We start from the raw sequence: 18,789 nt of genomic DNA on the forward strand, positions 1-18,789 counted from the left end.
AATTATATTTTGACAAGATCATATTAATATTTAACATGTAATTTGTAACTTTGTGAGTCTATTAATATCCACATGGATGTGGTTTAAGGCAATGTACATAAAATGCCTCTGACCATTTAACAGTTATATGGTTTATAATCTATTGTTCAATAGAAAATCACCAATTCTCATTCTTGATTGCCAATCAGCAACAATGCCTAACTAAGAACTCTTTGAATAGGACAACTCTAAAAGTTGCTCACCTTTTACAATGGTGTTTCTTTCTTGTAACTGAAGCTTGGGTCATTTCCCTCAATTTGAAGCTTTAAGGCTTGTTTAAGGTTAAATTCTGTTTCTGAAGATGGATAGCCTTCCAAAACCTCCTGATGTCCTCGATCCTGGACTGTTCGTGGTACAGACACTCTACCAAGAAAAACCTGATTGCTCTGAAGATGGTACTTTGGATTTGTCATTATTCCATTTCTCTTTTTCTGCTCTCCACTTTGTTGATGGATCAGGAACTGCTGTTGGGACCGACAAACGTCTTGCTGGGCTGAAGGGACTAAAATTTTGCACTGTGTATCAGCAGGCATATTTTTAAGAGGCACGGTAGTGCCACATTTGGCAACAGATATCTGTTTATCAAACTGAGTCATTTCATATTCTAAAACTTTTGGTTGTGAGGGAGCGCTTTGTTTTACTTTTTTCCCAGCAGACCCAGATTTGTTGGGGTTCTCAGTTTTCCCTGTTTTGTTTGGTTTTATTGATTTTAGGCTGGGTTTCACTTGGCTCCATTCAAATTCACTATTTGGTGAACTATGATTCTGGCTTAAAGAATGAGTAGTGGAAGAAGGTGAAACAATGGACTGTCTACTTCTACTGCGAGGCAGTGAATGCTGCTGAATTTGTTCTGTAAAGGACATATTATGGAAACTATCAATAGGTACTGTTTGGGCAGTTGCTGTAGATGACGTTGTACGAAGTGAAGAGTTTTTTGAACTTTTCAGTGAATTATTAGATAAAGAGGACTTCTGTCGGTCAACTGTTGAATCTGGGGATTCAGAGGGAGAACTAAAAGCATGAGATGGCCCATTTGACAAACCACGCAAAGCAGCTTGCACATCACCCCCACCAGTGCTCCCCGAACTGTTTGATTTTATGGTTAAGGATTGCATTTTTGAAGGTGCTGATTGCAAAGGTTTTTGCTCCATTGTATGGATTGGGGAAGGAGTGCATCCATTTAAACTAGAAGCACCATATTTTTCCAGTAGTTTAATTATTGGCGTGTGCCCGTTCTTTGCAGCAACACGCATCGCTGTGCGCCCAAACTGATCTGCATGATTTGGATCAGCACTATTTTCCAGTAATATCCGCACAACATCAATATGTCCTTCTTGGGCTGCAATGCAGAGTGCAGTAGCACCTTGATTGCATGTATGATCAACTAAGGAGCCTTGCTCAATCAAAAGCTGAACTACTTTGACGTGACCCTGCCATGCTGCTGACTGTAAAGCTGACCGTTTCTCATTGTCTGATGCATTTACATCAGCATGGTACGTTATCAGCATCTGTACCATCTCCACATGGCCCTGCCAGCAGGAAACATGGAGTGCTGTCCTTCCTTCAGCATCACTTGCTTCTACATTGGCACCATTTTCTAGGAAATACTCAGCCATTGATAGTTGGTTCTCTAAGGCCAGGATGTAAAGTGTTGGCCGGCCATCAGCATCTTTATAGTTCACATCAGCTCCATGGCTGAAAAGTAGTTCAACTATATCTCTGTGTCCTTCTAAAGCAGCAACACGGAGTGCATTTCTCCCATCATAGCCTCTATGATCAATATTAGATTTATTTTCCAGTAAAGTCTGCACACAGTCATAGTGGCCCTCCTGGGCTGCCAATATGAATGGTATACGTCCATCATTATCAATTTCACTAGTCCGAGCACCTTGTTCTATAAGTGCTTCACATATTAATCTGTGACCTTCAAAAGCAGCCATATGCAAAGGCGTCCATCCTGCATCATCCCTATGGTTTTCATCTAATCCTCTATCTAGCAGAGTCCGTACTACTTCAACATTACCTTGAGCAGATGCTATGCTAAGAACTGTCCGTCCTTCACTATCAATGCTATCCACAGCTGCTCCCCAAAATAATAAAGTATTTACAACTGAAGCATGGCCCATTGACGCTGCAGCAAGAAGAGGAGTGCGGCCATTGTTGTCAGTATGATCTACATCTGCTCCACCTTCTAGAAGCAAATCAACAACATCTACATGCCCTTCATAAGCTGCTACTAGCAGTGGAGTCATTCCATCTTTGTCACAATGATCCACCTCAGCTCCCCTGTCTATTAAAAGGCTCACAACTGAAGCATGTCCCTTGCTAGCAGGAACACAAAGAGCAGCAACAGAGAGAGCAGTCCTTCCATCCACATCCTCATGATTTACTTCTGCACCATGGTCTAGAAGATGCTCTACAATTTCTTTATGCCCCATGTATGCCGCAGCAATTAAAGCAGTTCTCCCTTCATTATCTGCTTTGTTCACCTCAGCCCCATGTTGCAACAAATTCAGTACAATATCTTCATGTCCTCCCCAGGCTGCTGCTCTCAAAGCTGTTCGACTGTCAGCATCTGCACAGTCCACTTTTACGCCAGCATACAGAAGTGCAGAAACAACCTCAGTATGTCCACCCCAAGCTGCAGATCGCAATGCTGTCCATCCATCATGGTCAGTATGATTTATGTTAGCGCCACATCCAATCAAACAATTTACAACTTTGGTGTGCCCTTGCCGTGCAGATAAGGTAAGTGCTGTCTGCCCAAGGGTATCTTCAATTTCAAAATCTGCTCCTCTAGAAACTAACAAATTCACTACATCAAGATTGCCACTGTAGGCAGCATTGGCCAGCAATGTTCTTCCATTTGAATCACATTGATTTATTGAAGCACCATTATCCAACAAAGTTCGAATAGAATCTTCTCTTTCTAATGCTTGTCGCACAATGCAAGATGTCCGATCGTCTTCACTATTAACATGAGCACCAGCTTTTACTAGCAATTGTAAAACCTCCTGCTCTTTGGGGATCAACGTCAACAAAGAATCTTTAACAGGAGTACCATTCCAGATCATCCATAAAGCTAACTCAGATGTTTCCAATTGTAAATTTGAATCTATTAAATGCAAAGCAAATTCTTGTGCTTCCAATGGTGCTAAATCCTTGGCTCGACATGTATAACTCATTGCTAGCATTCGGTGTCCCTCTGCTGCATTGCATAAATATTTTTGTGTACAATGTTTTACATCCAACAACCATTCTGCAAAACTGTAATGAAAAAGGATCTTTGTGTTTCCTAGACCATCAACAAGAACTTTTGATAGAACATCTAATTTGCGCTGGAAATCCTCCAAAGACAATGCCATATTTTTGGTCCACACTGCATGGAACAATTCAGTTGTTGTGACTGGTCTGCAAGCAGCAAGGATTACATTCAGGATAGGTTGGACTTTTGCAAACTGTTTTCTCACAAAAAGTCTCTGACAAAGCCAAAGATAGAGTCCATTTAACGTTCCAGGGATATCACGAATTTCTCTTAGCATAATGAAATTTTCTACTACTCCATCTAGGACACGCTCAAGGTACAAAAAGCAACCACTGCTTTTAATGTGAAGCTGATTCAACATTTCTGCAGTTTCTTTTGTTAGATGTTGTCTCAGGGCTTCTTCTTGATCCAGGCGATGAAGAATATACTGTTGAACATCTTTCACAATATAGGCCTTCCTGAGGTCATCAAGACTTATTTTTCGAAAGCCTAGACAAGAATAAGGGAAACAAAAAGGTAAGCACTTCATAAGTTTCATTTCAAACAATTTGCTTAATCTGATAGAAATGTTGGATTTAGTTATATAGACATTAATTTAGATGTAGTATGTAATTGTTGATAATATTTCATGAATTACTTAAACAATGAAGGGTCTCATTTAACACAGAATGTTTCCCACTTAAGCCTCCAAATTTTAATATTTTATATAGCAATACTGCATGCTCACAATCTCTAAACTTGCAATATGATAATTCAAAAACTGAGTTTTGAGATTTGCTGTATCACAAAGAGATGATTCCATTTGCAAGATTATTAACCATGATTTGCCACTTGTACGTCTCTATATTATGGCTTTTTCAAGTCAGAAGTTTACAAAACTGATTTTGTAATAATCAACAAACAAATGTAATTTAAATTCTCTTTTCTTAAGAGAATGGACAATTCCATTTCATTAGGAATATGAAAAGAAGGGGGGAAATTCAGATGAAAATGTCATTAGCTCTACCTAGTCACAAGTATGCAACAGAAATAGAAGAAATGGTAATAAGGATTTTGAGAATGCAAACTGAGCATTCTGTTTCCCCTTGGAAATATTTATTAATACATGAATTTATTAATTGGAAAATATCAAACATAGGAATAAGACTAATACAAAGTAAAATAGGGCAAAAAAGAGAAGAGAAAAAAGATAAAATGGAAAATAACTAAAGATGTATAAAAAATAGTAAAAAATGGAAAAGAAAGAAAATTATATAAAGCAGGGGTGTCAAAATCGCTACATCATGTGACATGTCGCAATTTATCGTGGCTTTTCCCCCATTGCTGGACCTGGTGTGGGCACGGTTTCGGCATGACGCATCCAGTCCATGGACCGGCAGTTTGATATAAAGAAATAGTTTTCAATCTTGCTTCTAGTACAATTCTAAGTACAATTGTAACTTGACCCCTCTATCTAAAGTTACGTCATAACTCTTTTCTTTCTATAATCTATGCTAGCTAATAATCAAAATCATACATTCATTTTTACATATTGAATCTATAAGGATTTCCAGTCACAAATAAACATAGATATTGTAATCCAACAAAGCAGTTTGGCCATTTTATCAAGTTGGATCATCTACACTGGGGGTAGGGAACCTTGGCACGTTTAAGATTTGTGGACTTCAACTCTCAGAATTCCTGAGTCAGCATGGCTGGTTCAGGAATTCTGGGTATTGAAGTCCACAAATCATAAAAGAGCCAAGGTTCCCTACCCCTAATCTACACCAATCATTCCTCTATAAGTATTGCCAAATCTTTCCATCTTTGTGCATAAAATAATAATAATAATAAACATTTATTGTCAAAGTACAACATGTGTACATTGAGATTAGCTGAGCCTCCCCCTGTGCTCTCTCCCCCCAACACACAGTGACAACAAAACACACAGTGACAACAATAATCTCACTGCAATTATATATAAACACAATTTATATTGTGTATACATTTTAACAATTACATGTTCATCATTTGTACACGCTTGTTTTTCAAATAAGTCTAATAATGTTCAATACCACAAATTTCGTTACCTGTCTTTTACATTTTTCAGATAACTGTAAATAATAAAACCATTCATAATTATGTCATCTGTCACTTGTTCTCTTGATTTTATATTTATTTGTTCATTTATTAAACCAATTTATATAGCCACCCATTTCACAAATGAGTGAGTCTGGGTTTGTTCCCTTTGACAAAATTCTAGTATCTAACAATTATGCTAATTGTTTGTGTTTGCCTATTATTTATCAACTATACTATATAGAATGCTTTTTTTGCTGATGGCCACAAAGGTCTTTTCAGGCAAAGCCTGACTTTATATCTATTCCATATTCTCAGAATGGTACTTCTAACAATGATTTCTGGAATCTACAGTCATGTGAAAAAGGAAGTACACCCTCTTTGTGTTCTGTGGTTTTACGTTTCAGGACATTATAAAAATCATCCGGTCTTTAGCAGTTCTTAAAAATAGGTATGTGTAGTTGTGTTGTTGCTCATGTGTTGTTGTTCATCTCAACCTGAGATGAACAACAATACATGATATATTACATGTATATTACATGTCATCATTTATTTTACAAAAAGAAAGCCAAAATGGAGAAGCCATGTGTGAAAAACTAGGTACACCCTTACTGCTTCCACAGGGATGAAGAAGCTAAGTAACAGCCAGGTGCTACTAATCAAGTGCCCTTGCTCAACTGATCATTAGCAAGTGTGACAACCTCTGTAGAAACCAAAGTTTTAGAAGTCTGCTGATCTCTAGCACTGAGATGTGTGTTAACACAATGCTAAAGAGGAAAGACATCAGCAATGTTCATAGAGAAGCAATTGTTGCTACACATCAGTCTGGGAGGGTTATAACAATTTAAAGTCCATCATTCAAGAGTGAGGAAGATAATTCATAACTGGAAAACATTCAGGACAGCTACCAATCTTCCCAGGAGCAGATGGCCCAACAAATTCACCCCAAAGTCAGATGAAGAGTTACATCTCAGAATTTACAGGCCTCAGTTAGCATGTTAAATATTGAGATTCATGACAGTGTAATTGGAAAAAGACTGAACAATTATGGTTACGTTGGAAAGATTGCCAGGAGAAATCCTCTTCTCTCTAAAAAGAACATGGCAGCACAGCTTTGGTTTGCAAAGTTACATCTGAAGAAATTACAAGACTTCTGGAACACTGCCCTTGGGATTGACGTGTCCAAAGCAGAAATGTTTGGCCATAATGCATAGTGCCATGTTTGGCAAAAAACAAATACAGCATATCATCACAAACATTTCATATAAACCATCAAGCATGGTGGTGAAGGGATGATAGTTTGGGCTTATTTTGCAGCCACAGGATCTGGGCACTTTGCAGTCATTGAGCCGACCATGAACTCACCCGTCTACCAGAACTCCTCTGTATTCTTGAGTCACGCTGTGAGGCCATCTGTCTGATAGCTAAAGCTTGGTTGACATTGGGTCGTACAACAAGACAATGTTCCCAAGACACAAGCAAATCTACAACAGAATGGCTGAAAAAGGAAATCAATGTGTTGCAATGGCCCACATCCAGACTTCAGTCCAATTGAAATGTTGTGGTGGGACCTCAAGAGAGCTGTGCATAAACAAATGCCCATAAACCTCAGAGAACTGAAGAACCGTCATAAAGAAAAGTAGGCCCAAATTCCTCCACAACAATGTTAGAGACTGATAAAATCATATAGAAAACTCTTACTTCAAGCTTTTGCTGCTAAAGGTGGTTCTACAAGCTATAAGGCATACTTAGTTTTTCACACATGGCTTCTCCATTTTGGCTTTCTTTGTAAAATAAATAAGGACACAGTGTAATGTTGCTGTTCATCTGAGGTTGTATTTACCTACTTTTAAGAACTACTAAGGACCAGAAGATTTTTTTTATATCCTGATATGTATTATCAGAGAACTCAATCTCCTCTATTCATTGAATTTAAAAAATATATACATTTCAATTAATCAACTCAAAGGAAGCTGCTGAGACAGAACTACTAATATATTTATATTAACTGCCAAATAACCACCTAATTGCCATCCAACTAAAAAACTATATATATTTTTTAGAAATGAACAACTTATGAATACTAAAAATAAAGCCTGTAAATCTGGAAATGAAAGTTTGATTTAAATTATTCCCAACTTTAATGATGAATTGTTCAACCTTTGCCATCTGTATATTTTTATTTTAATCAGGCTAAAATCTGTTTTATTTTCCATTATTTTGCATTAAAAAATTCATTTGAACAGACTAGTTAAAATTCTGTTGAATAACCCCCCCCCAAAATTGCTTGTAGCATTCTTAATCCTGATCATTCAGCAGAAGTTATAGATGTGGGAAGTAATTAAAATCGTATTTACAGATATATATGCAAAAACAATAGCCCTTTAATATAACATAATGATGCTAAAATAATTAAGACCAGGTGCTGATAAAGCAGCTGTTTGGTGATTTATTATTTTACATAAAGCTTCAAAATTTATTTGGAATATAATGTTGAAGAAGAAAAGAGTAAGTGGAATAATAATCCATGGATCATCTATCTACATGCTAATTTGTTAAACTGCTTTGGTTTGTGCTCACTGATAAATCCTTAAGAATGTATGAACAAAATCTAAATTAGATTTAGATCAGATCATAAGAGTGTGACTACCACATACAACTCACATTGAAAGAGAATGGGTATGCATTCTTTTCAGTTCATAAAATGTCCCTCAATTCCGTCTTCCAAATAGACATTGTAGTTGTGAAACAGTAAGAATTGTTCAACACAGCACTCTTGTTTTAACTTTAGCTAAGCCTGACCAGCCTGTATTCAGAAAATGGTTTGCAAAGCCACAATATAATCATATGCTTAATTTAAATTTGCCAATAGGTAGTTGGATGTAACTAAAAGGAGAACAGAAAAATAATAGAAGTTAGTGAACAACAGGGAACTGCTTTTGAATCTAAATTCACAAGCTTTATCAATGCAGATGGCTCCTAGTTGGTTAGTAGTCAGCATGCAAGATATTCCAGGCTACCTCTGCTTGCCTGCTTGTTCACTTTGGTTGCAAGTCAGTTCTAGCATACAAGTTAAGATTCAGAATATGAAGACTAAAATTTACCTTCATAGGAAAGCTTACTGTAGGACTTTGGATCAGTAACTGTCTTTCCATTCAACTTCCTTTATGGACAATTATTGTGTGGAAAATTAAATAATATTAAATAATATCACCCTGAATACCTAGATAAAAATCTAACACATAAACAAATGGCTTACTGCTATTAGAACTCGACTAGACTCCAGTACTTTTTTTGCTGTGTAAAATGCAGCCTTTGTAATTTCTAATATAGGCTTGATTATGATGCCATTATGGTATTATTTGTATAAGAACCTTCTCAATTTTAACATTCTCAGTATTGTGCATATTTCCAAATGTGCACAATTATAATGCAGATAGTCCTCATTTAATGACCACTCATTCAGTTACTGTAAAAACTAGTAATGGTGCTGAATGAGTAGAACAAGTGTTCTTCACAATTACAATATTGCAGCATCTTGCAGTCATATGACTTCCATTTGTGATCTTCATTGCTGGCTTCCTACTAGCGAATTCACTGGTGTAGGTGGCAAAAGATTGCAAATGTGAACATATGATGTCACACTTAATGACGTTGTGGAATTTAGTTAACAATAGTAACTGAAAACCACAAAGTGGCATGGCCACATTACATTGTGCTTTATGACCACATTGTTTAGTGATGGACATTTCAGTACCAAGTAGCACTATTAACTGAGAACTATCTACAGTGTTTTAATTTTTTTTGCTGATATGTAGTTCTATATTTTTATTTTATTTTTGTAAATTTTTCTGTACATTTACTATAATTATTACTGCCATTCAAATAATACTTTTGATTTTGGATTTGACACTATGCTTAATAAGTCTCATCAACTGGTACAATATAGGGATTCTTATTCAGCACAGATGACCTTAAAAAGATATCAGTCTGAAACCTCGTTAAAATAAAGTTTATTTATATTACTAGAAAATTGTTTTAGCAGCCCAGTCTCATAATTTTCTATTAATGATGGCTTTGAATTTGGTATTACTTTTAGAAGTGTTAAAATTTTCTGGTAATTTCTATTGAATATACCGGTATCTCCTTATTAACTACATTCACATACACGAGATAAATAACATTATTTTGTAACAATAATAATCAAAATAACAGGAAAAAGACATTCTATTGCAAGACTTATCTCATTAATGCTTGACCAAAAAAAAGTTTTACAATTTCACAATGCAAATTTTGCATTGTTTCAGATTTTTCTTATACCATAGTACATCATCATCTTCCAAATAGAAGTTCCAAAACTGATTTCTTTGATTTATTAAATATTCATCCCATTATAGCAATAGAAATAGTTATATACTATTATATAGTTACAGTAATGGCCGAAATTGTTGGCACCCCAGAAATTTTTCCAGAAAATCAAGTATTTCTCACAGAAAAGTATTGCATGAACACATGTTTTGCTATACACATGTTTACTCCCTTTGTGTGTATTGGAACACAACAAAAAGGGGAGGAAAAAAAGCAAATTGGACATAATGTCAAACAAAACTCCAAAAATGGGCCAGACAAAATTATTGGCACCCTTAACTTAATATTTGGTTGCACACCCTTTGGAAAAAATAACTGAAATCAGTCGCTTCCTATAACCATCAATAAGCTTCTTACACCTCTCACCCGGAATTTTGGACCACTCTTCCTTTGCAAACTGCTCCAGGTCTCTCTTATTGGAAGGGCGCCTTTTCCAAACAGCAATTTTAAGATCTCTCCACAGGTGTTCAATGGGATTCAGATCTGGACTTATTGCTGGCCACTTCAGAACTCTCCAGCGCTTTCTTGCCATCCATTTCTGGGTGCTTTTTGACGTATGTTTGGGGTCATTGTCCTGCTGGAAGACCCAAGATCTCGGACGCAAACCCAGCTTTCTGACACTGGGCTCTACAGTGTAACCCAAAATCCTTTGGTAATCCTCAGATTTCATGATGCCTTGCACACATTCAAGGCATCCAGTGCCAGAGGCAGCAAAACAACCCCAAAACATCATTGAACCTCCACCATATTTCACTGTAGGTACTATGTTCTTTTCTTTGTAGGCCTCATTTCGTTTTCGGTAAACAGTAGAATGATGTGCTTTACCAAAAAGCTCTATCTTGGTCTCATCTGTCCACAAGACATTTTCCCAGAAGGACTTTGGCTTACTCAAGTACATTTTGGCAAACTAATCTTGCTTTTTTATGTCTCTGTGTCAGCAGTGGGGTCCTCCTGGGTCTCCTGCCATAGCGTTTCATTTCATTTAAATGTCGACGGATAGTTCGCACTGACACTGATGCTCCCTGAGCCTGCAGGACAGCTTGCATTCCTTTGGAACTTGTTTGGGGTTGCTTATCCACCGTCCGGACTATCCTGCGTTGCAACCTTTCATCAATTTTTCTCTTCTGTCCATGACCAGGGAGATTCGCTACAGTGCCATGGGTTGCAAACTTCTTGATAATGTTGCACACTGTGGACAAAGGCAAATCTAGATCTCTGGAGATGGACTTGTAACCTTGAGATTGTTGATATTTGTCCACAATTTTGGTTCTCAAGTCCTCAGACAGTTCTCTTCTCCTCTTTCTGTTGTCCATGCCTCGCGTGGCACACACAGACACACAATGCAAAGACTAAGTGAACTTCTCTCCTTTTTATCTGCTTTCAGGTGTGATTTTTATATTGCCCACACCTGTTACTTGCCCCAGGTGAGTTTAAAGGAGCATCACATGCTTGAAACAATCTTGTTTACCCACAATTTTGAAAGGGTGCCAATAATTTTGTCCGGCCCATTTTGGGAGTTTTGTTTGACATTATGTCCAATTTGCTTTTTTTCCTCCCTTTTTTGTTGTGTTCCAATACACACAAAGGGAATAAACATGTGTATAGCAAAACATGTGTTCCTGCAATACTTTTCTGTGAGAAATGCTTGATTTTCTGGAAAAATTTCTGGGGTGCCAACAATTTCGGCCATGACTGTATATACTGTCCCCATAGCACTGGGCAGTTTACAATGTAGAAGCATTATTTGCATATTGCCCCCCAAAATTTGGCTCATTTTATACATCTTGAAAGGATAGAAGGCTGAATTAACCTTGAGCCCCATCAGGATCGAACTTCAGGCTGTGGGCAGAATTTGCCTGCAGTACCGCATTTGAACCATTGCAACACCAGGGCTCATTATTTATTTGTTGATTATATCAACAAATCTATGCCAAACGTAGATTTTGATATCTCATGGTACTTTGAATATTGAAAGTAACATTTGTTCTTTGGTATTTTTGTCTTTAATGTGACAGAAATGTTAGTATCAAACATTGGTACCTTGGACAATTCACTGTGTCATAAAGCTTTTAGAAGTATAACAGAACTGCTCTTTTAATTATACCACACGCACACATACACACCCCCACACAAAAACACAGCTGTTCCTATTAAATTAGCAAGACTATGCTATAACAGTGCATTTTATTATCTTCAATATGTTTGCCTTTTTCATCATTAACATACTTCATATTTGTCCTTCACTCAGTGCATCTTTTACATTTGTAATCTAAATGATGAACAATGTTCATCACCAATGAACTTGCATCACCAATCTAAGTTGATTTTAATAGTAGCATTTTGTGCATATCTTTTCAAAAGGAATTAATAATCACTAACTAAACATTAACTGGAGAATCAAATCCTTTAACAATATCATTTTAACAAAAGTCAAACTACAGACTACCTCCAGTTGTACAGCTTACCTGTAAATAACAAATCTGTTATTTGTTAAAGCTGGTTTAATTGTCCATTTCAAGTCTGTGTATATATTTAACTCCCTTTCTCATATATACATGCACAAACTTGCATGTAAGTATATGGAAGAGACTTAAATAAAAATGCAATACAATCCCAATCTAATCAGAGCCCAAACTGAAGAGTATCTGTATACACTGTAATTGAAGAATTTATTATTTTTGTATTTAGTCTCTTTTAACATACATGTAATTGTCAGCACTTAAACAACAACAGGATAAAAGCCCATTCTAAAATTTCCTTGAGATCTGGAAACTGAATTTATATAGATTGATATTCAATTTAGTTAAAAAAATTAAATGAATTTGTGTGAAGTGCTTCACAAAATATATTGGCATTAATGAATCACCTGTCCTTGAAGTGCTAAAGAAGGGATCCCCAACCCCCGGGCCGCAGCTGGCTGGCACATGCATGCACACCTTGACTTGCACACTTGCATGCCCCTCCATTTCTGTGGGCCAGTTCCCTCTCCCCCCGCCCCCACTGGATCACCAAGTTGTAAAGCATCATCCAGAAGGCTTAATAAGACTGCTTCAAAGTCTTTTCCTGTCAGTGTGTGTAGCATAGCCCTAGGTCACATATAAACATGTTATGGCACATTATGTATTATTGCACAATTATACTGTATGTATGGTATTTTTTTCTTCTACATATATATTCAGTGTAACTTAAGGGTGGACAGATTTTGCTAACAGCGTATGCTCTAAGAAAAGTTAAGACAAATAAGCAAATATAGGGGAACATACAAGATGCAGATTTCTTTTGGAATGTATATCACATTTGTTTGTGAAAGGAGTTGTAATTCAATCAAGTACATTGCATTTGCCTTACTTGCACAAAGCCCTAAGAATCAGTCTCTCAGATCATCTAGGATATCTGAAAAAAAAGGCCTGTTAACTTATGGCTGGTCAGAGGAGTTCTAGGCATATATAATAAGAGTTAGGATAAACTACTATATTGTTTGTGCATTCTTGTTTTCCAAAAAATAAATAATTCATGTTAAAAATAAGATACTCTACTTGATACTAATAATAGAACTCTTGGGTCAGATATTGTTAAGTAATATTTCCAGTGGAAGCAGAAAGGGAAGGTAACATTCAGTTTTTAAAAACCTGCAATTGCCCATCAGACTTTGGATAGGAGCAAATATCTGATACAGCCTCTCTGCAGACTTTATAATCCTGAATGCTGAAGTCTATAACAACATCAGATAAATTATGAAAAGTTCTCGGGAGATTTGCTTCCTTTTTGTATATATTAACTCTGCACCACAGCTTTGCTATAATCTGGTAATAAAGCACAACTTTCCCCAAATAGTAATTATGTGAAGCAAGATGCGATGGAACCCATTAGTTTCTTCTGTATAACTTGAATGCATGTATTTAAGCAACATTCCTTACTCTTCTGGCAAACATATCTGCTGATAACATATTCTAGTCTAATTCAGTCTAATTTAAACCTGGGATGCAGTCACTGATCTGAAATAATAAAAGTTCAAAGGCGAGATCAAGAAGAAAAAAAAATCAAAGGATCTCAATTGACTTTGGTCCTTACTCCAAGATAAGAGAGTATGCAGAAACCAGACAGATTTTTGGTAGATAGAATTTGCATTTCCACAGGAATGTTTGAGGATCTGTAAGTAATTTCAGTAACTATCTTTTCTGCAGAATAAGTCTGTACTCTATGCCACACTTGCTCTTGAGACTTCTGGGTTCACAATTTTATATAACTAAAGACTGTAGCTTCAGACCCTTTTCCCTCAAGCAGTTTAGAATGAAATACATATTGGTTTTCCTCAAAACATTCTGACAAGGACATCACAAGACACATCCATCATCCTTTTTACTTAATAATATAAAGTAAAACGGGGTCTTCCAGTTTTCTGCTCTCTAGTTTTAAAAATACATTTATGTCTTATTTTTCCCAAGGCACACAATATTTCTGAGATTCTACTGCTTCTGGTTGTGGGCTTTTGTGAGCCCTGTGTAAATTTCAATACTATCCTTTTGAATAATTCTTTCATTTCCCTGCCACTTCATCTGATTTCAAGTTAAGATCGATGCCCTCTCAATAAAACTAAATACAATGCTACTCAGGTATTTCAGTAATAGACATGTAGATTTGAGGCACAGGTGGCATTTTAATGGTACTTGAAATATAGCAATTGTTATAAAATCAAACACTTTAATAATTAAACATGCACGTCTGTAAATAAATGTTTTAGGTGTAACTTTTATTTATATATACTATGTACATACACATACATATACAAATTGCATACAAATTCAGTTTGAACTTAAATGAAACTATTTTAAAATATTACAAGTGATATATATCACAAAGCCCAAAATTCTGTGTAGATCTACTTTGACAACAATGCAGGCCAAATCTTCCCAAACCTCAACCTCTTCTTTTGACGTTAATATAATGTATTGCTTCTTTTTCAACCTTAAAAGAATTTATACGTTTCTTTTTATTCAATCCTATTACTTTACAATAAAAATAACAAAATCTATCAATAATGGGTTAAAGCAATACAATGTAAGTATCTTAATTTATAAGGTAGCTGGCAAATTTGACAGATAACAATTGAGGCAAATATTTTACCCTTGTTTTATCTCTATCAGGAAATCAATCCACAATGTGGACATAAAGAAGAATGTAGATCCTTGATGGTCTCTGAGTTTGGGTAATGAAACATCTGCAAGCAGTCAACCAAGTAGGCAATATCATGATAATGAAAAACGCTTTCTCATTCCTAAGGCAAGTTAGACTGAGAAGCCATGGACTGATTTTGCCACCTACAACTTTGCTTCCATAACTTTACCATAATTGCAAAATTGTTTTTGATAATAGATTTTCCTTCTATAATCGTAAAAACACTAATATAATTAACAATTCTATCAATCAAAATTATGCAATTATTACTAAGTTAGCTATATTCTCTTTATGTGTGTTTGGAAAGTTTTAATTTCCCTTTTTCTTTTCAAGGTCTGCCTACCTTTTGCTGCTTAGGAATAGTGAAACATTCCTCAGAGATGAATCTGTTTATATATTGGCAAAACAATTCTAATAAATAAACTTGCTGTGAAGATGCCTGGATAAGTATTGTAAATGTTGGTGCTGGTCAAATATTGTATAAAAAAGGCTTTTTAAGGCTGGATAGAGGCCCTACTCCTATTTTTTTTTAAAGACATGCCTGATTTTTCCAGAATGACAATCTACAGTTTAGATTTGGGAAAACAAGAATCTATGGTCAGTTTTGTCTAATTTTGTATTATCTTTAGGGTAGAATACTTAAACATTGGAAATATTTTATATAATGATCACAAAAACCAAACTTCTTTTTTTAAAAAAACCAAAATGTTGACATTTCTAGGGCCTGTGTAGTGAACTGAAGATGGCTCTGATTGTGACAAAGACCAAGGAACTGGTGAGTAGATCATTTCCTTGGAACTATTATGGATAAGGAGAGGGTGGAAAGATAAGAAGACAGGAGATTGCCTAAATGTGATGTGGACAACAGGTTTCCATGGGTTTGAGCGATGGGAAACAATGGAATTAACTATAGAAACATATAAAACTGATGGCAAACAAAGACCTGGTGATCCAGACTGCTCTTTGATTTTTTTAGTTTTTAAAATTTTTTGTCAGATAATGGACATGCATTTATCCCAAGCATGTTTATCCCACTACCTCTGTTGGAAATTGGGTCCAGGTTTCCGCTATTCTTTCTGTGAACTAATACTGTCTAACATTAGTTTTGAATTTTCCTCCTGACAGCTTGCGGCTAAGCCCCCATGTTCTTGATTTTTGTTTAGTATTGAAAATACTGCCTTCTAGAAAATTATTTATACTCTTAATATATTGAAAGGTTTCAATCATGTTCCCCTCTTTCCCTTCTAACCTTCAGGCTGTACATATTCAGTTCCTCCAATCTCTGATATGTTTTGTCCCTGAGATTTTCACCATTCTTGTTGCCCATGTCTGGGCTCACTCAACCTAATCACTATTTTTTTTAAGTGAGGTCTCCATTCCAAATGGTTCTAACTAAAGCTCTATATGACAGGACTAGGACCTCTGTTTTTCCTGCTAGTGATCCCTCTGGTGATGCATCCCAGAATTTTGTTTGCAACCATAATGGAGACTTTTAAAGGATACAACTCTCACTTTCTATTCACTTTCATAAATAACTCATTAACTATTAGAGACCTTGTGCATGACAACACCTGGTGAGTCTGTCTTCATTCCTGAATGAAAAAAAGACTAATTATGAGCTTAATAACTTAAAGTCTGATATAAACAGAAAAAAAACTAAATAAAATTTTGATCTTAAAAAGTTATAAGATGACTAAGGGCTCAGATAAGATTGAAATATTGAAATTTATAGTAATATTTTGGAATTAATTATAAAGTACAAACAACTTCTCATGGGAAATAAATTCTGTTTTGGTTTTTATAAGACACAACATAAATAATTTTATGATTTCAAGAATTGTACACTAGGCAGGATTAAAGGTTTTTGGTAGAGAATTGTCACAAGATCCTTATGACAATAAAAATAGTGAAGGAGACTTTTAAAAAATGGAATCAGAAAATGGTAGCCACAATATCAACCATTTCAATAATAATGTCAATTTCTATGAACAGACTATGTCCAAAAAATGTTATTAAAGAAATGTCAGTTGTAAAACAAATTTAAGCTGACAAGATACAGATGGTTTTGAACTTAGAATTTAGAATACAAGACTAAGTTAAGGAAAGTGACTTGGAATTTTCTAATGCAAAGTTGGACCATATGGTTGTCTACAAATATTTATTACCACAAAATTGTGGTTTTCATTTAATAAAGTTTAAATATGGGATGCTACTTGATATCCAAGCTACAGTAAATGGATGCTGTTCCACAAGAAAGAATGTTCCAAAGCATAGTTTTTTTAAAGGTGAATGTGAATGTAAGGATTTCAAAAGTGAAAATCTGTTTCTAAAGATTGGTTCTTTAATAAAAAGTCTATTATCACTTATCTTCCAGGGAAAGCAAGTCACATCTTTTTCACAGCTTGTTCTATTTTTTCTCTCAAAATCAGCTATTTTTTTTGTCTTTTAATTTCAATTTGGTGATCTTTGTTGTTTCAGTACTTTAGACTGTTTATTAGCCTCATCTCATTCTGAGATTTGAATTTTCTGGCTCCTTTACTATAACAATAAGCTGACAATTTTTATTCTTCCTTTTGTATCAAATATTGAGTCAATTTATTTATTTTATTTTATTTTTTGTTTATCAACTTATCTATGATCTACTTATCTATCTCACACATACCTGAACTATTGCCTGTAGTTTTCTTCACAGGATTTCAGAAATGCTTTACTGTTGCCTCCTTCCTAGGGCTGAATATATGGGTTTGGCCCAAGATCACTGCTGGCTGGACAGGATCAGGACTTAAGTTTTATGTCACTTCATCACTGCACTAAACTGGATCTAATTATAACATGTACTCTACGATTCATCTATTGAAGCCCTTAAAAGCTTTTTTTCATGTTTTCTTCTAATAAGGAATATGTTTGTACATATGTTCTTAGTTTTAGAAGTTCATTTACCAACTTATTTCTTCTTCCAGATTTCAAACCATTCTATGCTGCATTGATATTGTTGTGCTCTCACAAGGTGCTAAATACCTTCCATCTATTCAGTGACTATCTTCTGCTCATTAGCATTAAATCTAAGATAACTGGCACCATAATTTCTTCTTCCATCTTTTGAAAAAAAAAAGAAATTGGCAGCAAGAGGAAAAAGAATTAAAGCTGGACTTTCTTAAGGCTTGTTAAGATATCAGAATCATTTGAGTTTATCATTTACTACTATTGCCTAAATCAACTTGTTGAATGAATGTCCTCTTCCTATGCTTTGGTAATTGGCCAACAGCAAATGTCTACAACAGTGTCAGATTTATTTATTTTTCTTTTTAATTTGATGCAGATGCTTTCAACAAGATTTCCAGTTTTGGAGCATACATTTGTTCACAAGCCTATTGCTATTATACATACAGAGCTGTTTTGCCTCCTGCTTTATAAAGTATATATCTTTTGAACCTCCTTCATGGATTACTGCCTTGTCGTGGCGAAGGAGCTTGCGTAATTCAATGGAGGTATGAGCTATGCTGCGCAGGGCCACCCAAGACGGACAGGTCATAGCAGAGAGTTCTGACAAAACGTGATCCACTGGAGAAGGAAATGGCAACCCACTCCAGTATCTTTGCCATGAAAACCCCATGGATAGTACCAAAAGGCAAAAAGATATGATGCTGGAAGATGAGCCCCTCAGGTCGGAAGGTGTCCAATATGCTACTGGGGAAGAGCAGAGGGCTAGTACTAGTAGCACCAGAAAGAATGAAGCGACTGGGCCAAAGCCAAAAGGATGCTCAGCTGTGGATGTGTCTGGTGGTGAAAGGAAAGTCTAATGCTGTAAAGCATTTTTCTCCATAGGCACCTGGAATGTAAGATCCATGAATCAAGGCAAGCTGGATGTGGTCAAACAAGAGATG

The 18,789-nt window shown here is 35.8% G+C and overlaps 1 protein-coding gene across 4 annotated transcripts in view; it reads right to left on the reverse strand.

Annotated features, from left to right (window-relative positions):
• The window catches only part of ANKRD50 (ankyrin repeat domain containing 50), a 57,028-nt gene that overhangs the window by 4,802 nt on the left and 33,437 nt on the right, over positions 1-18,789 (reverse strand). For all 4 annotated transcript variants that reach the window (XM_083367039.1, XM_083367040.1, XM_083367041.1 and 1 more), the window contains one exon: positions 243-3,793. In XM_083367039.1, the coding sequence (XP_083223165.1) occupies positions 246-3,793 (3,548 nt within the window). In that variant the 3' untranslated portion in view covers positions 243-245. The remainder of the gene's footprint in view (positions 1-242; positions 3,794-18,789) is intronic.

Source organism: Vipera ursinii (genome assembly GCF_947247035.1).
Source record: "Vipera ursinii genome assembly, chromosome: 7".
NCBI classification, from domain to species: Eukaryota; Metazoa; Chordata; class Lepidosauria; order Squamata; family Viperidae; genus Vipera; species Vipera ursinii.